At 42.8% G+C, this 24,880-nt stretch overlaps 1 protein-coding gene across 14 annotated transcripts in view; it reads left to right on the top strand.

Moving 5' to 3' along the window:
- Positions 1-24,880, top strand: part of ADGRG2 (adhesion G protein-coupled receptor G2) — an 835,692-nt gene that overhangs the window by 124,772 nt on the left and 686,040 nt on the right. For all 14 annotated transcript variants that reach the window (XM_069636971.1, XM_069636968.1, XM_069636965.1 and 11 more), the window contains one exon: positions 1,547-1,665. In XM_069636971.1, the coding sequence (XP_069493072.1) occupies positions 1,547-1,665 (119 nt within the window). The remainder of the gene's footprint in view (positions 1-1,546; positions 1,666-24,880) is intronic.

Below are 24,880 nucleotides of genomic sequence, written 5' to 3'. Positions count from 1 at the left end.
ACACTAGTCAAATATTTACTCCCTTTTAGGCAACAGTTTGTCAAAAAGAAATCTGCCAAACAGTAGACTTGGACAGAATTTTGGATGACGCTTTGAGACCTATAAAAATTCCAGTAGTCATTCACATATTCTTCAGGGGTGTCCTTTATCATTGGGGAAAAAAATTGTAACTTAATTTGCCGTTACTCTAACACTTCAACACAGTAAACCTGCATCCTTAAAACTGGATTATTTAAATATTTTTTAACCAAGTCAAGGTGCTGAAACCTGTGGCACACCAGATGTTTTGGACTGCGACTCCCATGAATCCTCATTATTGGCTCCGCTGTCGAGGACTGATAAGAACTGTAGTACAAAACATCTGCAGAGCCAAAGGCTGCAGACCCTGGTTTTAACATTTGTCTGCACCCCACACGATCATTTCTGGCCATTGGACCGATTTTTAGAGACGCCATGAGCTAGTGTGTTTGAGAGATGTATTGAACAGCATGTCCGACGAGGCATATACCTGCGTGCTGCTTGGCTTGAGGGCTGCATGACTGCTACAGTGGAATTCCCCTGATGTTGCCCCCAAAAGCTTTCCAAATAGTCCCTCCAACTCCAGGTACTTTTCTAGTAGTATTGACTTAGGATGGCTGGTGAAATCTATGTAAAAAGATGCACAGGACTTCCTTCAGATCGGTGAGAGCCGTCCATGCACTCCAGTGGGTGTCATCGCGTCTAGCCAAGGTGGATACAACGGCATGGATTAATTGGGTTCTGCAATAATAAAGGATTATAAGATCTAAGAGCTCTATAGAAAAGGAGAAATAACCAGATTAATGCAAAGGACACTGACACAAAACCACAGAAACTCTACAAAAATCAAATATGTTCAAATGAGTAAGGAGCCCACAAAATGACTGCATTAAATGTTTGACTGTTTGTAAATCGTGAGGCCCTTGAGGATAACGCATGGGAGTCGCTAATTTGTTAGACTAACTTGCATGGAAAAATCGAGAAAAAGGAAGCTGTTTTAATATGATTTACAACTTGTTACCAGATTCCCAGTATAGGTGACTCGTGAACCCTGGGCTTAAACTATTTTTAGCTTTCCCTCTCCACAAGTAGCACAGACTGGTCCAGGTTACTAAAGTCTTTGGTTGAAAATGTATATGTTTTTAAACAATATATCACTTAATGCAGTTGTGAAATTATAGTTAGAATCTATTACATTTACAGTTATGACATAATTGATCATCACAGATGTTTCCATTGGGTTTGTGGAGTATCCAACTTTGATGTTTCGGGGGGCATACACCCCTTTTCATTAGCTCCAACACATGAAGACTGAGACCGAGGATTTAAATAATGCAAGAAAGAAATGTGCCGCTTGTGATGCTGGATCAGGATTAACTCTAGCGCCTTGAGACAATTCAGTGCATTAGGGATGCTATGCAAGTGGAGTCGCTCACTTATACTGTCTCTATTTAACTTATCTTTTGTGCAGTGTGGTTTGCAGGCACTGAATCCCCCACTTCCTCAACATGTCTATTTTCTATTGCAGGATAAATACCGGCAGTATGGCACATGGCCACGATGCCAGCACGAGGCGAGGTTTCAGGGGGTTTAGGATTTCGGCTACGATTGCTCTTCTCTTCATTGTCCTGCTGCTACCACAGAAAGGTAAGGCTCTGGTGTCTCTCCTCGAACCTAGTTCAATAAATAATACTTTTGATACGCAATATCTGAATAGAGTCCTCTGGACAATTTTTCAGTATATACTGGGCCTCATTACGAGTCCGGCAGTATCCGTTCCGGAAAAACCGGCAGGTTACCACCGGACCCGTATTACCATTCTGCCTCGGTGATTCCTGGAATCACCGGGACATTATGAACCCAGTGACCCGGGAATTCCAGAGGCGGAATTCTGTAAGTCCCCATTCCCATGGAGTCCTCTAGGACTCCATGGGGATGGGGACAATGGAAACACCGGTTCCGTCTATGACGGAGCCAGTATTTCCATGTCCGCCTGCAGGCGGGTGATGTAAATCCCACCAGGCCAGACCTGGTGGGAGTGACACCTCCTGCCTGCAGGACTCTTAATCAGCCAGTCTGGAAAGAACTGTGGCGGCGGTTTTACTGCCACCATTCTTTCCGGACCAGCAGGGTCGTAATGAGGCCCTCTGTGTCTCTTCGAACCGACACATCCTTTTCTGGTCAGACGGTTCATAAGTCATAACGTCGAATTACATTCCCAGCGGTCCAGTAGATCAGCAAGTCACCAAGCAATATTTGATGGTATTTGGAGAAACCTTTTCATGTCCACTTAGCATTTGTTTCAAAGAGTTTTCTCCCATGTATCATACAGAAGTAAATATGGATTTTTGCAGTGACTTGTGTGTCCAGTGTGTGTTTGATCTCTACATTTCCAGCAAGCTGCATGTACCCCTTTTTATGATTCTAGATTTCAAAACCGTCTGGCAGCTTGCCAGGGAAAGGAGAAAACTGTATAATAGGAAGCTATACTGTGTTTTGATGCTAGATCGAGTTAGCCACACAGGATTTCATGTTGTTTCTAGGACGGTGTGATGATGGTAATGGCAATTCATGGATGAAGACAAACAGGCCCTGAAGTCATAATGTGAATTACTTATGCAATAATGCCACGTTAACAGGACATTACAAGGTGGCAGTGGCTGTCGGCCCAAGTTAATAAAGTGAGCTAAGCATGGGACTTTAACGAGAGCCAAGGGGAATTATCCCCTGGTAATTGCCCGGGGAGGGGAGATTAATGCCATTAGAGCATTCCATCCCATGAGAGTAGAATGTCCTTTTTTAAAACAAGTAACTACAAAAGAAAAACAGACTGTTGGGACAGGAGACTGATTCCAACCATTATTGCGCGGTCTCCAGAACTGCTCGTATGTGAAATGCAGGTCCCTATGGTCTGCTTTGGCTCAGCCGGGTCATGGTGTGTCGGTAGGGAGTGCATTGAAGTGGCGCTGAAGCAAGAGCATGTGGCCTCTTTGGTTTACAAACTCCTGAGCAGCAAAGTAAAGGGGAATATGAAGCCCCTGAATTCTTGGCCCGATGTCCTGGATTCCAATATGACAGAGGCGAAGTAAAGTTCTTATTTATTAGAATTCGAATGACTCTCTATTTGTGGAAACATCTCCAAAATGTCCTTTAGCCTGGGAGGACGGGTGAGACGGGTTAAACTGCTGAACCGGGTTTATTGGACACCAGATAGGATGAAGTGTGGAATGTCTGATGCTGGGGATGTAAGTATGTGTCTGGTACCTTGGAGCATATGTTTTGGGGTTGTAGGAAGGTGCGGAACTTGTATGACATCCCGGATGTGTTTGAATTTGGATTTGGGACATGATTTTGCCACATTAATTATGGGAGATGGTGATGCCCTGCTGGGAGACCTTTCCTATCCACAAAAGAGCCTGGTTTATAGAGCATCACTGTCCGCAAAGAAGATCATCCTGCGGGAATGGACATCTCCCACCGAGCTGGATACGTCATCATGGCTGCAGGAGTTGTGCTCTTGATCTAATATTGAAAGGCTTCTTCTGAAACCCCAAAGGAAAAACTTCTTCTGAAACCCCAAAGGAAAAGCAAGGGTGTTGATGAGACTTGAATATGGGCTGAGGGATGTGGAAGTTTGGACACTGTGTGTTATGAGGTGCAGTGTGAGGTGGGAGGGAAAGGGGATGAACATAGGGGGTGGGGGTTATTTTTTATTTTTGTACTCTTCTCTCTCCATTATCTCTAATAAGGTTTCCTGTATTTTATTAAGTGTTATACTACTGTTCTCATTTCTTTCATGTACTTTTCTAGAAATTGATAATTAAAAAAATGCCCTTTGCCACTTTGTCTGCAGTGGCACTGCCAACATTTCAATTTTCTAGTTGGGCTTTGAAGGCTTCGCCTGAGGGCATACCCGGTTGTATGGTTCCAGAGGTCCGAGTTAAAGGCCTGAGCACAGAAAATGCCTCTAACAAGGTTCACAGGCCAAATAACGCCCGCTATGGCCCTAATGCGGGTCTTTTAAACTATTGTAACACCCCTTATGAGGAGGAAAAAGAGTAAAAAGGGTTGTAAGGTTGGAAGCAAGTTATGCCTTTATATCCCTATATAACAAGCAGGTTCCTTGTTTTCTACTTCCTGGAGGGAAGGCCCACTCCGCCTTTGAGATCTCCATTAACATTGGAATGCAGGGGCCAGTTGATAGTACTTACGTGGCCTGCACAGTCGTGGGGAGTTGGCTTGGAGTACGTATGCATTGTCCTTTCCATCTTATAAAAGTCCACCTTGGTGGTCGTGAGGAATTGGTGGTGGGTGCGCTTGGAATGTGGCATTGTGAACACTCTTTGGGATACAGCAGGTCATATAACCCACAGATTATTCAAGGGGATCACTAAATGAACATCCTAAAGGTTATAATTAAGATTTAGAAACCTTGCCCATGTGCCCTAATGGGCACCTTGGACCCTGGGAACCGAGTTAGTCTTGAGCCACAGAAAGGGTGTTTAATAAGGTTTATGGACCCATAACACCTAGTAGGGCCCCGAGGGCGGGGCCCCTTAATCTATTGTAATGTGTAACATTCATGTCAGACAGTCTAATGGGCATAACGGGTGGTTGCCAGCAATGTCTTTATAGGTCTAGATAATAGGGGGATTAGCGTTCTCTACTTGATGGCATTAAATCCTACTCTGCTTTTGGTAGAAACATTAACCCGGGCAAGCAGTGGCCCGTTGCAGAATTTTTATTCTGCCTCGTCAGTCATGGCAAATTGACTGCGAGTGCCTAGGCAGGGTCCGTTGACGGTACAAACCCTCCCCCCTGGGCGTTTGAGGAGAATTGGCTGCCGGTGTGCCACATGGACATTCCAAGGGATTTAATTAAATTCATTTTACTAGGCTTGAGTTACACACCAATGTTCATGCAAAGTGTTCTGTTTATCTTTTTGTCTTGAGGCTACAAAGAAAGATATTGGGCTCCTTACAGGTTTGGCAGTGCAGTGAAAAAACACACTTTTCCACACCGCCAGATGCCAACTTTGTGGAGGTCAAGTGGAGGATAACCCCCTTGGACAAATGGAGGATATGCAGCACCTGCAGTAAATACTCCAAATCTCTAATGGAGTCCTAGGGATTTCATGAATGAGGATTAACATCAAACTAAGTGACTGCAATGGTGATTGACTTTGTCAGCATTTAAAAAAGAAATGCCTCTAAACGCATAATGAGGCCTCTTTTGACTAAGTAAAGTGTCTGATATATCAGATTACCTGCTATCTGTGCGCAGGTTTTCCAGTGTACGTTTTTCTTATTTTTGTACTTTTCCATTTTTTTTCCAATGTGCTTTTCAGGCACCCTGCCCCATTTTTGAATAAATGTATATTTTTTTTATTTGATTTTTACTCATTAAAAGAACTGAGTGTTATCAAAACTTCAAACTCTCTTTTCATGCGCGAGGAAAATCTTCACGCAAATCCCCCGTCCTAACATGTTCGTGTTTTGCGTTGTACAAAAGTTCAGAGGGTTTGCGTCTTTGCCCAGTTCACCAGAGTAGTTCGACTCTTGACTGTAGCTTCTCCGTGGCCACTTGGGGATTTGTTTTTTTTTTCATTGCTAATTCTGTTAGCTTCGCCATAGCCACAATCCAACTCGTTTTTTCACCCGAGATCAATCTGTTCCACAGATCGTCGGACTCTAAAAACCAAGAATTCGAAAGCAACGGTTGAAGATAAGCCTTTCTATTTTCAATAGTTTTTGGACAGTCTATCACTAGGTGTTTATCGCTCTGGGGTCCTCGGATGGCTATAATCTCCCGCGTTGGTAACAGGTTTAATCTGGCTTTCAAAAACAGATTTCTCCGTTTTTTTATCCGGGAATTTTAGACAATAGTTTTGCATTTTTTTCAGCTTGTTGAATGTTGGTGGTAAGTGGGTTAAGAGTTTATTTCGTACCACTTTTTCAACTGTGATAATCCAATCCCACTCTTGCATTTTTCATTTAATTCGATCTAGATTTTCCTTTAAGTCTTTTTCTGAACAGGCTATTTGTGTTAGTCTTTTCTAGCCTTGGTCCATTTATTTAGGGCTGCCCACTTTCCTGATTCGATTTCTTCCCTCAGAATATCATATGTGCGTAGGCTATCGGACATGATTATTTTCCTATATAGTCTCATCGCGCTTTGATCCACCATAGACGCTAGGGACACCAAGCCCAGTTCTCTCCTGATGGCAGGCATAGATGTCGATTTTGGTAGACCTAACACTGATTTCCATACATAGCCCTCCAGTTTTGTCCACAGCTGGCGCGGGATATACAGTGAAGCCTCTGTTCCGTAGGCGAGCGATGGCACTACCTTTGTTTTATAAAAGGTTCTTGCCGGAGTTAGACAGAATTTTCCAAACTTCCTGTCGACTGCTCTTGTTTGAGCGGTCAACCGCTTGACTTTCTCCCACAGTTGGCTTTGCCAGGTGTTGTCTAATCCTGAACTGTCCATCAATACGCCCAGGTATTTGATGCTTTTTACGGTTTCAATTTTGATGTTATCGAGAAACCATGTCTGGTGCTTTTTCGTTTTGCTTGGTACTTTCTCAATAACCAAGATTTTTGTTTTCAATTTATGTATCTCGAGGTTATTTTCACTGATGTAGTTTACCAAGTTGGATAGTTTCCGCTGTAGCCCCACTTTAGTCTGATCGATCAGGATCACGTCATCAGCATAAAGCAGGCGTGGAATCTGTTTTTCCAATTTTTGGAGGAAATGCTCTTTTTTTACTTTCCGACTGCTGATAGTCTCCCAGAAATGCTATAAATAAGGCCGGGGCCAATGGGCAGCCCTGCTTAACGCCTCTGTTTACCTCGATCTCCTCGGATAGAATGCCCTGTTGGTTTAGTTTCACCCTGATTTTTGTCTGGGCGTGGAGAGCTTTTATTGGGTCCAACACCTCTTGCGGACTGTTCCAACTTTGTAGTTTAGACCATAGCTTGTTCCGTTCTATCCTGTCAAACGCTTTTGATAGATCCACATAGGCCAAAAAGACCTTGGGTGCCCCTTCCTTTACTTTAGCTTTCAACATGTTTAAAAGCAAGATGTTAATCACTGTGCTACAATTTTTTTGGAAGCCCGTTTGGAGGAAGTCTTTCGAAGGTCTGTTTTTTTCCCAGATTCGAAAGTGTTCAAGCAGATGAGTCGCGTAGATCTTTCCTATTATATCCAGTAAGGCGATGGGCCTGTAACTTTCGGGCTCACTTCGGGATCCCTTCTGTATTTATCATTCCATCAGTCAGTGCGTGTAAAGCACCGAGCTCTAGTTACAATATTTTCAAAGAAGAGCTCTATTCCCAATGAAACGCAGGCCTTGAAGTAGGATGATCAACAAATTGGGGTGGAGAGGGATGCCTTTTGAAGGTGAACTCAAGCCAGGTGCAACCTGGGCACCTCTACGTGAAGCACTCGAAGACCCTTTGGAATCGTTAGGCCGCTATTTTTAAAAGTCTTGTGTCCAAAGGGTTTCCTGACCACTTTGACCATCAATAGCTGAAGCGGGGCCTAAGCGCTTTCTATGGCTGTGCTTTCGCCACACGGTAAACTGAAGCATTTTTCATTTGCTGAAGTCGTTTTATCAGGACTACTGGAAGGGCAAAAGAAACGTTAATTGTGTGTCGTTATTCAACACAAAGCAGGGCTGTAGACCTTGACTTACCGGAGATGGTTCAAGTATTCCAAATTATAGCCCAGTCTCCTCAGACACATAAACCCTGCTTATTTCAAAGCAGGAATTTGTAGGAACGGGGATCTATTCAAGATTGACTGGTTCCAGCACAGTGTACTAGCTGATACCTGCTGGCCAACCATTGCCATTCAATGTATCCAATTGTGCATTAACAAGAGTCTTCATTTTGTATAGATTCTTTATTATTTGTTTGCAGCACATCCAGCATTTAATGTTTTGCATCCAGGCAAGAAAGCGGTCTACACCAGGTTCAGAGGCGAAACAGAACCTCATGATGATGTGTGCATCAGCATGGTTTGATAGGGAAAGCCAAATGGTCTGGAAAAGCTTTGGAAGAGTTAATGATATTAGAAAGTAAAAGCAAAAAACCTAATCCCTGCTGGACAGCACAACTCCATGGTCAAGCGAGACATTAAACGGTGGAAAGGAGCTTAGCAAGCAGCCGATCTCTCTAAAAGCCAGGTCCATTATGCTAATGTTCCAAAGGCAACTGCTCAGAGAATGGCGTGATCTACCGTTTGCAAAGCTGTGAACCCCCATCTTTAATTTATGTTCAAACATTCACCTTCTTTGACTTGATGGCTAATTGCCTCATCCTATGGCTCGTTCCACTCAAACACCTAATTGTGCTGGCTTAGGCATAGGGAGATTGCTGTCTTCAATAAGGAAGGGAGAATGTCCTACCATTACCCCCAACAGGACTCGTGCATGGCGATGATCATACAAGGTGGATAGTTGGTTATACTATAAATCTAAGAAGAGATTTGGATTAATATTTACGATGAAAATAAAATATTGTAAATAAGGGATCCCAGGTAGACATTTCAGCATTTGTAAACCCCAACTATCAAAAAACGTCATTGTTTCACACACTTAAATCAGAGCCGGTCTTCTTCAATACATTGTTTCCCCATGAGTGTGCAATCAAGACAGTGTGCAGCTGATATTAGAGAAATGTGCTTTCAATTAGTGCTCTGCAGTGGACCAGCTGCTACCTCCATGGGGCATCTTGAAACCCCAGGCATGTTCAGGATGCCTCTGAACTGGCCTTCAGGTGCATCTGCTTAACCGGCATCAGCCTGGAGATGTGCAGCTTTCCTGCCTCTGCTTTGTGTACAGGCTGCGTCCCTGTGGCCTCTGATGCAGACCTTTTGCATTTCCCGGGGCTGCCTCTGCCATTGCCTGGGTGCACTTCCCGGGCCATTGATTTCCTCTTGGCCAACTCAGGAGCTTACTGTCAGCCCAGCACATGCAGAAGTTGGGGTAATGAGGAAAGTCGCAGGTGAGAAAGAGTGCTGAGGGAGAGGTGCAGCAGGGCTGAGGGGGACTACAGCAAATCATTGGCCAGAGAAGGGAGGGGCTGCAGGCATTGTGGGGAAGCAAGAAGGAACATGTGCGTGAGGAGCTTCTGAAGGGGAGAGCTGTGCGAGGTGGGCACGTATAATAAAGTAGCTGCAGGTGAAGCGACCTGCTGTTCCCTAGAGTTTGACTTTTTACTGGCGGCCACAACCGAGATCTGTTTCCTGCGCCTTGACACCTTGTCTGAGGCGATTTTTTGCTCTTAACAAGATTTCTACCAACGTACCTATGTGGAAAAGAGACGGCAGACAGTAAGATGGAGATGTAAAAGGAAGAGATGCATTAAATTATGGAAGCAGCAACAAAACGGGTGTGCAGGAGGTACCCGCTTGGCAGAGAGTTCCGCGGGTGAGAAGAGAGATGGATAAGATACAGGACGTGAGTGTATGACCTAAAATTGAGAGCTGCTTGAGGAGATGCAGAGGGGAAGGACGAAAGAGAGAAGTGATAGCTACCACAGGAGAGCGGAGGGAGAAAGGTGAGTTTCAGAAGGAGAATTATACTGGAAAACTGCATAGGGAAAGAGAGAGAGCGCTGTATGGCGAGAGGGGATTGGAATGGCGAAAGCTGGTGTAGCCAAGAGTAAAGCGAGATCAGGAGAGCGTGTAGGAAAGCCTGCACCAGGCAGTGGTTAAATGACCTACGGGGCACTCTTAAGGTTTCCTGGTGCGCCTCTGCATCCAAGGCCTTTTTTGTGGGTACCCTGCTTTCCTGATCTTCTTACCATCTTTCTCATTTACCCCGCCTCCTTCCTTCCATCTTTCCAATCCACCCACATCCTTTTGATGTAAAGAATTTGTTATAAAGCAGTATATTGTCCCACACTCCTATGAAATGTCATTTGCCCTTTTCCCCAGGGCAGATGTGCTTTCAAATTCATTTTGGTCCCATTTTTTCCATATTTTCTTCTGAGACAACAAAGGAAATCCTACTTGGAGAGATTAGGCTTGCTCGCACGTTGTAACATAGTTGTAACATGGTTTCCCTTTTGAGAAACAGTTCCAAGGCCACATGTGGTTCACATTCCACCATTGGCAAGGGGAGAGAAGAGTTGGCAGAGAGCACCACCAAAGATGCAATGAAATGGTAAAAAGAGTTAGTGGTGACGTGCGGAGGTTAATGTGCAGGATGGCATTTGTAGCTGTAGCAATATAATCCCATGTAGTTGCTTGGTCGTGCAAGTTTAGATATAGAACACACAATTGTGTGTTGGTAAATAGTATGCAGCGGTTTGTGGGTACGCTATTAGTTTATTGCATTTTAGGGCAGTGCTTACAGAGTGCTGCCAACATGTGTTTCGCACTGTCGCAGAACATTTATCAAGGCATAGAAGTCAATCTGTCTCCATTTGTAGAGGGCAAAAATAGTTATCTGGCAGGGCGAGGAGATAAGCAAATAAGGAACTGCAAATGGCATATAAGGAGGCTAATGCATTATTGAGGGTGTATGACGGTTGAAATTGCCCTGTCTTGACATTTTCGTTAGTTTGTGAAAATGTAGAGTGCAATCAGAGTGTGTTAACAACAACTTTGCTCCAGGTCTTTCTTTGGATATTGAGCATCGGATTGGTAGTATTGCATGGTTTGTGTTGCTAAAGGCTAGGTGTACTACATCAAGCTTGGGTTCAGTAGCTCGTCTTAAAGCTGTACTTTTGAATTCTGTATTCTGTTGAAGTGCAGGATTTACCTGTCATTGGCCTGTAGAAATTTCAGTCAGAGGTTGTCCTGGTTCTTACGTTACTTCCCCGTTCTGTTCACAATGTTCAGTTGGGGCAGCAGGAGCTAGGCTTCAGACGGATATGTATCCAAGCTCCACTCCCCCAAGATAAGACTAAAATCTAGGCTTAAGGAATATAGATAGGACCTGAATAGCATTTTGCCTTTCTCATAGTCCTCTCACTTTCTCCAACTCTCTTGTCTCTCTCTTGTTTCTCATAGTCCTCTCTCTCTTTCCGTCTTTCTATCTCTTTTACATAACAAAAGGACTGGGGAGGGGCCTTGATATGCAATGTTTCATCGACCTTCTGGCATTGAGTTCTTGGTTGATAGTCTTCTGTGCATAGTGAGGTGCATTGCTTTCAATGTGACGTATAATCCTGAGCACCAAATGTCTTTTGTTATGGTCTGGACTAAGGAGAGGCCATATATTGTTGTTTAGAGAAGTAATTGAACTGTGGACAAAACAGTCAGGACCTCATACGTGCTGAGAAAACTCTTCCTCCCTCTCTGACTCTCACTCACCCTCTTCGTCTGTTCTTTGTGTATTGTGTTACGTAGATACTCATTGCTTTGATTGCAATACTGTGTAAAAGTGTACCTTTCTCATTGGGTAGCCGTTAATTACCTTTTCTCCTTTGTCTTGAATGGTTTAGCACCAATATCAGAACTCTGCTTTGTGATATAACAAGGGAAATGACTTCAGTGCACATTCTTTTTATAGGCATGCAAACAGTGAGAGATCTTTTTGACTCCCAGAATACTTCTTCTGTGTTTGTTCATCACGCAGTGAAGGAGGCAAGGTAGCTCCCAATATATATTTTATTTGTATCGCGCTCGTACACAAGTGTTTCAAAGCACGAGAGTATACACACCGCAGACCCTATTCTATCAAATCTATAATTCTAGAAGCACATACACTTCTACAATTTTTATAAATTCATACATTTCTCAGTACATCTAGTCAATTTACATAACTCGCTCCCTCGGTACTTTCACTAATAAAAAGGGGTGGGGTTTAATAATTCCCCTTTAGAGTATTGCTCCTCTCAGAATTATTTCCCCTTAATATTATACTTGCATACATTTCTTTTGGCTGTCTCACAGATCATGTGGGCATTGGTTCAGTTCTCCCCTTCTTCGAATGGGTAAGCATCAGTCAGCAAGATGGGGTTCTTCCCTCCTTTGCCTGGTGTCGCTCTTTCTGTATTGGGTCTATGGTCTTTTCCACTGAAGGCAGCCTGGGTCTTTAACTCCAGTTAGGACTCTCATGCAGTGTACTGCTAGTCATCTAAAAATAGGTCAAAAAGAAAGATAATTTATTCCTTGTGCCTTTCTGTTGTTGCCAATTCTCCTTTATCTCCTTATTTCAGTCTGTCAATCGTTCCATCTGAGTCAGTGAGTGAGTAAGTGAATGTCCCCAAAATCTTTGGGTTTGAACTTCTATAGATCAGAAACCACTCTCTAGAGTTGTGTGTATCATTTCTTCAATCTAATTGGTCAGTGTATGTGAATAGACAGTGTTCTAAAAGTGAGGCAACATTAAAACATCCCCTCTGTGCTCATTGGGCAGATGAATGGAGAGGTCAGTCTAACGGGAGTGACTACTAAACCCATCTTCCCTTCCATTTGATGCAATGTCATCTTGGAGATTTCTACATTTAACAATTGTAATTTTTTGAAACACTGTGCTCCTCGCATGTTATTTTTATTAGTCTGTTAATGCTCTCATTCAGGCAAATCAAATGATGCTAGGGTGATCTCGACACGACATGTGATGTATGTGTTAAAAAAAAAAACTGGCTTTTATACCAAACTTTTTTTTTGCATCTTAGAATAACAGGCTCACCAGCATGAATAGTAGGATATACGATTAACTGTCGCATGCCATTTCTGCATGAAAATTTCCACATTCACGGAATTGACAGAATTATCATCTGAAAAAATATCAGCTGAATGAGCTTTTCATAATGAACATTTTTTTTAATTAAGCTATAGGACATTTCCAAAATTGTGATTGCAAATGTAAATTCACATAGGATTTTCTCTTGGCATCTTCAGTTCCTCTGCCTTTAACAGAACATCTGGTATCATATAATGCTAGTTCTTTGCATATGTTAGTTCTTTGCATTTGAGAGCTGGCCCGTTTATGACTCCTGAAAATTCTGGCCATTAAGATGCAGGTTCTTTGAAGTTAGGCTGCTTGCAAGGGCCATGTATGACCTGGTTGAACCCCCCCATGAGTGATTCCAGCATATGCCCGTCTGTCAGACATCATGTACCCAAAGGTGTCACCTGGATCCTATTGAAAGGCCTGCCAATCAGATTATCTGAGAGGAGGACACTACAGACCACTTCCCCCAGCAAATTAGTTGAAATTTCAGAGTTCTTAGCCCAGGTTCAGAGACAGATGGAAGTTGTAAATGGGGAGCATACGTTTTGCTTACAGGGCCTGTATCCTGAGAACCAATTTCAGGCAAAGTCATAAAGTTTTAGGGTGCGCTTCAAAGCCTCTGTTCACACTTTTCTCATTGGGATTCAGGCCATCTTCCTTTTTCTTGCTTTGTTGCTGTGGCTGGGGGAACAAATCCCATTTGGCTGTTCAGAACCAAAACCAGTTTCATTCACAGATGCAGCTTTTACAGTTATTTTCTTTTCCCTTGTTTTTACACTTCCACAAAACAGGACAGCATTATCCATTTTCTTTGCGATCAAACCCATCAACAATTTATTTTTGGGAACTGTAGGTCTTAGATTGCTGATTCTTAATCCTGTAAAGAAATACATTCATATATCAACAGTCCACTTGATGTTGGCTGTCCTGTGATATGCTGTGTTTTTCAATCTAGATTGGACTGATTTTCAATTGTAATAAAAGTTGCTGATTACTTTCTGTTACCTGAAAGTATTTATCTCAGACATTGCCAATTACCTACAGCATATATTCTGACTTTAGATGGGCTTCTGGCATCGCACATTTCCTCGAAGGAGTGTTTTTTTATATGCTGTGTGCAACGTGCAGCTAATATGTTGATTTTTAAATGTAAATTTGTACTTTGCATCTTTTCTTTTGCATAGATTTACCTACAGACTGATGCTCTTCAGTTCTGTCCATCACTGCCTTCTGCTGTGTCCTTTCCTCACCTCTTCCTCACAATCTCCCACCTTCTTTATTACATAGTGTCACTTGTTCAAGATAGCAAACCTAGTCCTTTACAATGGCTTTCCACATACCCCACAGAGTTTGGCTGCATGCCATTCATTGCACTTCTGTCTAGCACATTGAAACGTGCCTGTCTCTCACATTGTATGTCATATCCAAACTGCCTTTTCAGTGCAATGCAATACTGATGTGTGGGATAATGTTATGCTGCCTATTGGCGTCGTTCCTGTCCTTTCTGATTTGTCTTATGAAGAGAATTCCTAAACTGTCTGTCATGAGGAAAATAGTGTCGCTTTATATAAGACTCCCACATTTCCTCACTAATGAAAGATTAGTGGAGATCATGAAATTGGGATTGTAGGCCAATATTAACATTGTGGGGCTAGTTGTTTAACCAAATACATTATGGAAGTTCAATAATATTCACAGGCTTGGAACCAAAACAGATTTGCCAAAATTGTTCAAGTATGCACTATATTTATCCGAGAGGTAGTAAAATGCAAAATTGTCTTTGATGAAAATTACAGGTTACCAACAGTCAAAGGTGGGGTTTGATTTGAAATGCATTGATGATTTCTCGAAAGTTGACTTATTGTGCATTTTTGTAAAGCTCAGCCTCTTTTCTCGTTATCTATTGGAGCTGATATCAAAATGGTAAAACAGGACGATGGTGTTATACACTTATTTCTTGAAAAGCAAACATTTCAGGGCCTTGGACAGAAATGGAGAAAATCAATTTCGAGATACATACACAGCTCTTGAATGAATAGAGGTGTAAAAGCAAGACCTTTTGCTTTTACGCCTCCATTTTCTGCTCTCACAATGCGGGAAATGGGCATGGAGCAGGGATAACCTTTCTATTATGCTTTCTGCCTCTGTCTTGTGTGAGCACTTCGTTTTATGCCTGCATGTGATCATGCAGGTACAAAATAAATTAATTCCTATGGAATCCACCTCAAATTCGCAACTGCTAAAGAGCAGGCAGATTCTATAGGAATCTATTAGGAAATGCCTCTGCATGCATAATTTGGAGGCAGCATTTACTTTTTTGCAAAATGGAGCAAAGAGCTGAAGATTGAAGACGGTTGCCTTATTTTACGCTTCGGTTTTGTTTTACACTTTGCAGATGTTGAAAATTGCATGGAGGGGGCACAACAGCATGTGTGTGCTAAGGTTGGCTGTCAATTACATCCAATTAGCATTGCTTTTTAAAAAAAAACATTTCTTTTTATTGGATTTTGTTACAATATTCCAAATAAATGGGTAACTATGTCATTCATTCATCTAGCTCTGCTCCTATGCAGAATGTTCTGTTTATTATAAAGAAAGGTGAGAATGTGGATTTTGCACTTCATCTGAAGATTGGATTAGTATTTTTGGCTATAGCATTTTTTTAAACTTTTAATTAACTAAGGAAAGCCTAATATATATGTCAGGAACCAGGAAAAAAAACTTTGTTTAGTCAAAACATAAACCAGTCAATTGACCTTGAAACCTACTCTCTAAAACGATCACATTCCTTTGTTAAAAAATATTTATACATATACAATCACACATATACAAGTCATACATTTTATTTCATCAATCCCTAGAAACAAATTGTATGAAACATGTGAAAATGGACAACAGCCAACTCATGTATACATTATATTTGCTAACTACTTATATAGTGCTTGCTGTTTAATGCTTCACATTATCTAGTGGGGTGAATGTACACTCTTGATATCATCTATCAATAAATGGTTTAACTAGTAAGCCACACATTTAAGAAACAATATAAATGTTGACACAATGTGTTTTGACTTTTCCAGAGTTAGATTTTCTGTTGCTCCACAAATGTTATGGCCTTCATCAGGATGAAGTCTCTTATGTCAATGTGAAAACATTTAACATCTGCACTTATTGTCAAGACAGTTCAATGAACTCATCATAAACTCCTTTTGTGTACCATAATTGCAGCAAGCGAACTTCACTGCTTGTCATTCCAAGTTTGACAGGTACAGTCTCCAAAATCAACTGGAACTATCTTTGTGTTATAATGTATTGAATATGTAAAGAAAAGGAGGCAATTGGACAAAGTGAATGCTCAGAGACTACCAGGAGAAACAAAGAGTATAACATCGGGAGGAAGGATAGCTCAAGGGCAACGTGCTCGCCTTGGAAGCAAGACGACATGGAGCAACACAGGTTCGATCCCAGGATCCGCACTTAGAAAACTCTGGGCATTAAGGGCGTTAGAAGTAACCAATCACATCATATATCATATCTTCAATGATTCACAAACACATACTGATTGGCAATTTGCAATACTTTAACGAATTAATATGTAATACATTGGTGCCAGTACATAGGCATACGTTTCAATCCACTGTAGTTATCAATATTTGGCGATATTATGAAAAACACCATCAGTACTCAACACTGCTTTAATTTACATTGGGTACCAGAAAGAACTATGCAAGCTGAAACTGTTAATTTACAAGTAATTCTGAGGATGCGTGAATCAAAAGGGTCCATATAGCTAATGGGTCCTGTTCTGTCCAAAAGTAGTGGAATTCTGCAAAGGCATGAGACAGAGTAAATCTCACCATTTTCTTCCACTATAAATGGTGCAAGTAGGCCGTCTTGCTCAATGATGTGGTATTCCAGCATAGGAGTAGTCTGTCCAGAGCTTCATGTGTGAAAAATGTATTTCCTGGAGGGAAGCTGGTGACCATAAGGGCAGGGGTGGACTGGGAACCAAAAGAGGCCCTGGAAAGAATTTCTAAAGTGGTCCCATATTACACATTTTCAGCAAGCCCAACCCTTTTCCTATGGAAATAAAATAGGTTACCACACAAAAAGGGTGCAGAGGCCTACCGGGAAATCTCCAGAGTGGCTTATAGACCAGTCCACCCCTGCGTGAGGGTCAGAAATCCAAAACCAAAGAGAAGAATGGATCGACAAGATATGCATATCTCAACCATTGAGAGATATGTTTAGGATAAGAGAGCAGGATGAAATGGTTCATGAAATATGAAGACGTTGACTGGGCCTTTGTTATGTCTAGGCTCTTCGACTGACAAAGTGAAAAACTAGCAATGATGATATTGTATAGTAGCTTAATGTTATGGCCTGTGGATTGAAACTTGCATATCTGCGTGTACTGTGTATATGGGCAAAGTTGTAAAAATGCCACTTTGTTTCAATTTGACCAGGATTCTGCGGCATGAAATGGCAAATTTTGCGGTATGATGCAAATATTGCAGCATTTTTGCGGGACATTTTGTATTAACTGGAGGATGTAGGATTGCCACATTGTAGGGAAGAGGCAGTGTGCAAGACTACAAGAGAGCCAGGGTGTCATTATTATGTACCTTTTATGTATTAATTTAATAGGAAGAATCCCAGATGTCTCTGGCTTGGCAGAATAGTTTTTGTTTGGCTACATTTCTGGTTTAATGTGCATGCCTATTTAATAGCATTAACTAAATTGATCATTATCAGTTGTAATGCTGCAACTATTCCCCTTCTGTGTTCTCCAATCCCATCCCCCAAACACCCACACACCTCATCAACACACATCACACATCTCACCAACTCCCCATTACAAATTGCATTCCTGAACCTCTCACTCTGTCATACAAATACTTATATAATATGTCACACTGTCAAGTCACAATTTGCGCTCCCCTGCCAAACTCCAAATCATGCTCTCAACTCAGAACTTACACTCTACAATTCCTCCTGCAATATACAGTCCTTCGTTCTTTTGTGCTGATCTGCATCTTGCATTCTTTCTCCCATTCTATCGCACTCTTCACTCATCCTTTTCCCCAATCTGCAGCTCATTGCCTCTTTCCGGCCAACCGCTTCCTCTCTGCTTTCTGGCTCACTTCTCCCCCTGACCACATGCTCCGTCTACTTTCTGTACCTCTGCTCGCTCTCAGATGTCTGGCCCACCGCATCGCTGCTTCCTCTGCTCTCTTTTGCACTGCTTCCTCCTCTGACCCACTTCTCTCCCTCTGCTTTATTGCCTATCACATCACATCTCACCCATCACTCTCGCTCTTTCTCCTTTCACTCTCATAGAGTGACAATTTAAAAAAAAATGTAGATTTTGACCATGAGCCTCAAAAAATGGGGCATTTAAAAATGGAGCTGAGGATATGCTATTTTTAGATAACCCATTTTTTGGAAATTAGCAGGTCACCTTATTCTCAAAGGTGACCTGCGCATTTCCACGGGGCTGAGCTGTAGTGCAAATTGTGCGCTGGCCAGCTGCCGTGAATAGAGTTCTGGGTTGTTTGACCGAAGTGTAATTATTTGCAGGGGAATTGACCATAGTCAATATTGCCTTGAATAGATTTGCACTTCAACCAAACAACCCAAAATGTACCTTTCACCACCACCCCGCCCCCTCCCCTACTTAACTGCTTGGTCGCTGCCGCTTCCCCTGCAACCCTGCAGTGTCGGATCCATCCCTCTAACGCAGGTCGGATCCGACGTCAAAGGGTCCCTTTTTAGTTTTTTTTGTTTTCGGACCCCCACCTCCAATTCTGGGACACCCTTGCAACCCCCCAGGCCCTGAAATACTGAACATGGTGAGCGGGGGACATCCCCACTCCACATGTTCGGTATTTATAAAAATCGATCGAATGGCGAAATAGGTAAAATTGTACCATTCGTTCTATTTTTGGCACTCAAAATGGGTTGTACCTTGAATAGAAGCGCTCTCCTGACAGTGTTCTGCAAGCTCTCAGCGCCTTTTACTGTGACAGACCCTTCAGGGGCCTGCCATTGTAAAATGCGACCCCGAAAACAACCATTTGTATCCTGTTTGAGGAACAGAAATGCAAGCGACATAGCAGTGGTTCATACCTTAAAAAAAATTATGAGATGTGTTAGCGCATTTCATTTCTTGCATTAAAAAGTTTTGAGAATCTGGCACCCTGAGTATTTATTTTTTAAACAGTAGTTTTTGCCATTTTCTAGTTGTTACTGGGAAAGGCCTGAAACTGCGGCTTCTTTTCCCTCATTCCTCGACTGCACACTTTAAACTTTGCGTAGCATTTTTCAAATGTACACAGGCCATGTCTGCCTTCATCATGAAAGGCTGGCATGCAAGTGTCTTTTTTGTCCGTGGATCCACTGAAATTGCAATATGAAAGCCACTGGATTTCTTAAATTCGTGCAGGGAAGGTCAGCCCAAATTACAAGAAAATTAGAGTCAGGACTCTCTAGAGTCAAATGAGAAGTTATACAATAAAAGCAAAATGTGTCTTCTGTGGACATTAATTTTGCTTGCCATAACTTTATATACCCAGTGACTTTGCTGCCTTAACATGTCATTTAGGCATGACACAGACACAGTTTGCAGTGCTTTGGGCTAATATTGGGACTAACAAAGACGCCACACTTTTTTTCATTTAATTTTTCAAAGTCCTGGAAATAAGCAATTAGTATTAGAAAAGAAACAGTGAAAGCAAGAAATGCTATGCATAATCAGACATTTTATTTTTAATAGAGCCCATTCCTAAAATGCTCAACATGCTTATCCAACCCATATATCATTCTCCTAGGATGTCTGTGCATTGGAAAAGCAGGATAGGCAAATCAATCCTTACCCTTGAAGTTTGCAGATTACATCAATACTGTAGTTAAGTGAGTGTGAAGGTTCGAATGCCATGGTTGTAGTGGTATACAGTAACTGTTTGTACAATCGCATTAAGTCCCAGTCTTTATCTATCTGTCTTATATTTATATAATAAATGACAACTTGCAATATCTGTATAAAAGCCTGGAAATAATGTTCTTATTGCAGGCTATTTGTGACATCACAACTGGCGCCTGTAATAAGAAAATGACATCACAACTGCTCTTTAATCCGGTATTATGCTTCTGTTGTGATGTCACAATGCTTGCTGCTTGAGCCAGCAGAGCGAATTCCAGCTGTTCTTGCAGCACTTAACTAATGCCTTGAAAAGCTTTTCAAATTCCTTTTTTGCAGAGTAGTTTTCCATGTCACTTTACAGCCATTTATTGACATGGAACTGTTTCTGGCAGCATGTTTAATGTGTGCACTGCTGAGGTTTAGCACACGCGAGCAAGAATCTGCATGGGATTACATATTTTAAAACACAAAACGAGCAAGCATTGACAATGCCAACAGGTTGGGCTTTTGTAACCTGCCAAATGCCTAATACTGCTACACTAGCCACAACTATTGGCGGTTGGCAATGTTTGTAACAAGACTCCAGAGAAGGACACGCACTGCTCATAAATTCAGTGGCTGAAGCACACCTGGTTTCATTACACCAATAGTGGGTTTACAACTCCAAATTAAACCATTAACCCTCACATGGCCACTTTGAAAAAACACAATCAGGCACTTTGAGCACACAGTTTGATGGTAAGGCTAGAATAAAATGAACTCAAAGACTTCACACGAGGAGGAAAATGTGTATACGGCTGCTCCCCTACTGCAATGGCACAGACAGGCTACAAAGTTGTGCTGTGGAAGGGGATCTGCGTGAAGTGACCGCGGCTGCATTTCCCGCAATGGAAATTTTTGCATGGGAAATGCATGAACACAAAATGTTTGTACATTTCCCATGCGAACATGCAGGGGTTTCCCCCGCAACCCCTGCTCACTATACTGTGTAGTATAATGCGCTTGATGTTGCGGGGGACACCCCTGCAGCCTGTTTTTTTTTCCCTGTTCTTTTGGGAGAGCTCGGGGGTGACCCCTTCAACCGCCACTCACTGTAGTGAGCAGGGTGTTGCGGGGGGCACCCCCTGACCCCCCTGCAGCCTTTAAAAAAACAAAAAGGAAAAGAAATTTTCATACTGACCCTACCAAAACATCTAAACACATACCACGAAAAGTTCGAACCTTTGGTAGTTAGAACTTTTCGTGGTGTGTTTTAGGTCTTTTGGTGGGGTCAGTATATTTTTTTCTTACATTTCGTCCTCCTCTGTGGAAGGCGACCCAGAGCACTGGGTGAACAAGAGGGTAGGAGTTGGGACGGACCGAAAAGAGTGAAGAACACATAAGTGAAACATCAAAGGGAGAAAAAAGGAATGAGGAAAGGCAGAGAAGAAGGGAGAAACAAGAAAGCATCGTAGGTGAAGAGGGAATGAGGAAAGACTGGGATGTAGGACAAAAGGAAGATGGGAGGAAAGGCAAGATAAAAAGGGTAAGAGGGTGAGGGAGCAGGAACAGAAGGGAAGGAGCAGAGAGGGGAGGGACAAACACAGGGTGGAGGAATAAAAGAAGAAAATAATTTAGAGAATGCAAAAAAATTGTGTGTGTAATTGGGGTTGAAAGAAAAACATAGACAAACATAGATGGGACAGGGGTCGGGTGTAGCAGCTACATGCCTGCTCGACATAGCAATGCCACAAACTGCCATTTAGGATCCGAATCACCCGGCAGAGTGTAGCGTAATTAAGGAGTGGCAGCATCTGCAACATCCCCTGCCAGGGGTGCAAGGGCACGGGAAATGCAGCAGGCTTGCACTTCCTCACCAGGTCTGGGTTTAACGCCCATAATCTGCAGTCTCCCCTGCACCCACATAGAGCCTTCTATGGGTGATCAAATTGAAGTGAGCGAAGCCAATGGTGCAGGTGATCTTCCTTGAGAGGCAGCAGGAGGCCCAGAATGAGAGCGCTTCCAAGCCAGCAGGTGATCTAGTCTGGAGGTTGGGTCAGGGTCCGTCAGTCTGTTCAGGCAGCAATGCAGACAGGGGGATCTCCGAGGCAGGCACCACAACGGAGACCAAAAACGGAGGCAATGGCTTTGTGTGCGGAATGCATGCTGGCTTCCTAGAATGGCTCATTTTAAAGGCCAAAGTTCCCGCAAACAAAGCGTGACTACGTTATCATTTGTATATTATTTTAGTTGGCACACATTTGATGATTGCAAGCACGAACAGCAGCATCGTACTGTATTTTAATACCATTTTCACTTCAAAATCCCTGACCCAAAAAAAACAGGTACTGCTGTAGTGGTATTAACTGGCCATCGATGGTGGCAGCTGCAAAATAGTGCAGCAGCTGGTCATATGATAGCAGTGCCTGGCAAATGCCAAAAATGTTGGGTTTGCCCATGTTTATTTTTAACAGGGCACGCATAGTGCTTATACATGTAATGGCTAAAGGCATACCTGGTCAAGACTTTTTTATTACACCATTTGCGAGTTTACAGCTCCAATTGCGTCATTATCTCTCAGAAGAAGGCTTTGAATAAACACTGGAAGGTGCTTTGAGATCAAAGTTTGATGCTAAGGCTGAAAAAAGTTGACTCTAAGAGATCCCAGAAGGGTGTGTTTTGGGCAGGAACTGGGTGGGCATGGCACTACTGATTAACATGGCCAAGTGCAGTTAATGGGTAGGTAAATAATCAAACACCTACAAGCTTTGTGTCCCTCCTCATATGCCATTTTCCCCCTTAGATGTACTCTAATGCAATAATTTTGGCTTACAGGTGTGGTGCTTGCCAAAAATTAAAACAGGACTGGACTTGCATCTCCTGCAAGGAATCTGGTCATTTTGGCATGTATTATTTATACACTGTAGCCGTAGTTTATTGCCCACTGGACTGAGAGTCGCGTCACCCTGACCGAAAATAGTGTCTTGTCCAATGACGTTTCCGATTTTTTTTGTTTTTTTTTTTCCTCCAGAAATAATCAAATCAAGGTGCTGTTTGAACAAGAAATCTTCCAATAAAGACATGCCATAACATAATAGCGCCTCAGGTTTCTAAGCGCTTTAAAGAAAAGGTGCAGTTATTACACTGCATAGTCCTAGTATCAAAACTCACTTCAAAAGGATGTACGGATGAGCCAACTGCGCCAAGATTAGAACTTGCATACGGACCCCATGTGTGAGTTGGGCACTTAACACTCTGCGCTATTTACCCAGTCACCCAGTTGTGTTATATTAATTAAATGAAGAGTTGTACCGTTTCTTTTTTTTTTTTTTTACTTTTGTAAAACGTTCAATATATGCAGGCCTTAAATTGAAAGCACACTTAGGGGATCAACTGGTGTGGGCGGCCTGCTGCTGTCCTGTGGGATGGTGGGCGGGGTGGTAGCCAGCCACAGAGCACCCAGCCTTTTGGTCAACAGCAGAGCTCTTGCTGCCAGAAGGAAAAATGCATTGATTGGAATCTTGCTTTTTCGATGGCATCTGAAGTGGGTAATTGCACATCCAAAACTTGTAGGGCAGGCAATGACTCGATTCAACCTAAACATGGAAAATCGGGGATTTGTGTGACAACATGAGCGCAAAAACCCGTTCGGCGATTCATGGAACCGAATGCATGGGACTTTTATGGCACTTGCATGGATTCTGCGAGAGGACGAGCGCCTCGCGTGAGACTCCAAGCAGTGTGTGGGCTGGGCCTATGCAGCGACCCAAATATGGCGCGGAACATGCAGAATGAGGAAGAGCACACGAAAATGTGAGCGTGTTGAGTGACGGTCCACAGCCAGGCAATCGTACGCCCATACCAAAGCAAATACAACCATATTCATGGATTTGAACTCGGAATGTCACATCACGAAAAATTACACGCAAACCTCAGAACCCATACGCCACATGATAGCAGGCGTAAAGTCCAAAGGCCCATAGGAAACAACAAGCGTGCAAAACACAGGGGTGCACGCAAGTTATGAGCACTCGTAGCTTGCATGCCCTCTGTAAGTTACTATCAACACCACTAGACTTCTGATCAGCATCACTCAATTTGCGACCAGCACTTAGGATCAGCATCTTGTAACATGGGTTCACACAAGTTGAGTGGTGCTGATCGTAACTTAGAGGGCATGCAAGTTGAGTGATCCTGATTGTAAGTTGAGTGGAGCTGATCATAACTTGGGTGGATACAAATTAATGGAATTAATGGGTGATCACACACAGTTCTCAGGGGTGCTGGATGGACGGGCAAAGGTAGGCGCAAAGGTTGTGTGGTTTGCGTGGGGGCGTTTTGTGGGCATTCCGGCCATGAATTGCGTATACAGTTACTTTGCGTGAACAATTCCATGAATACACAGAGCGTGCAGAAAAACATCTGCGCGCAGGCTTGCACAACGTCGTTCTCAGCATGCAAGATCTGAAGGATCGATGCACCCTTTTCCATGAATCGGGCCCTATATGTCATGGGTTGACTTCAGTTTTCTTAAGGCAGAGGGATAATGTGGCATCCCCTTTAATTACACAGCACCCTGAATACCCTGGCCCTGTACAACATCCTTGAGCTTTAGGAACAGAACTTGAAGGGTGAGTGGAGAAGCCAGAGAGCGGGATGGCATCAGAGGAGCCGGATTTGCCACCGGAGGCTCGCCTCCTATTTCTGATTTGATAGTTGCACACTTGCTACATTAATACTTAATGTAATATGCGTTACAACTTATGTGACAGGCTTGTTCCATGCAAACCTGCATCCCTACTGTGACATACCAGAAGGTCAAAAGATGCCCCACACTAAATCAAGTGCAAACTCATCTTGTCGATGAAGAGCAACAGAGTTGGGTGCTAGGACGCAGCTGAACACTTAATATTCATATTAGACACACTGTGTGAATGGCCCTACACATTCCTCAGCACCATTTATTCGATGTCTTTAAATTTTGGAAAGGAGCACTCCTCTTCTGTCACAATAGGTGCTGCCTATAGCGCATGCTCTCAGTAATGTGGTAAGCAGGTGGAGCGCAGGTAATGAGATGAGGGCGTTCTGTAAACAGATTCAATTCAACACTATAGCTAAGTCAATGCCTAGTCTGGGATGCTGAGGGAAACCCTTATTGATATATTTGTATGTCCAGTTTGTTTACTCTGGATGACAACCCTTATATAACACCCCTCTCTTAGAATCCCCATGACCCCACTGAGCCAAGAAGTAGGTTTGTTATTTGA

The sequence above is a fragment of the Ambystoma mexicanum genome, chromosome 7p (genome assembly GCF_040938575.1).
Source record: "Ambystoma mexicanum isolate Mex_15411 chromosome 7p, UKY_AmexF1_1, whole genome shotgun sequence".
Classification (NCBI taxonomy): domain Eukaryota; kingdom Metazoa; phylum Chordata; class Amphibia; order Caudata; family Ambystomatidae; genus Ambystoma; species Ambystoma mexicanum.
The sequence above is the reverse complement of the archived record's forward strand: the minus strand, read 5'-3'. Positions and strand labels throughout refer to the sequence as shown.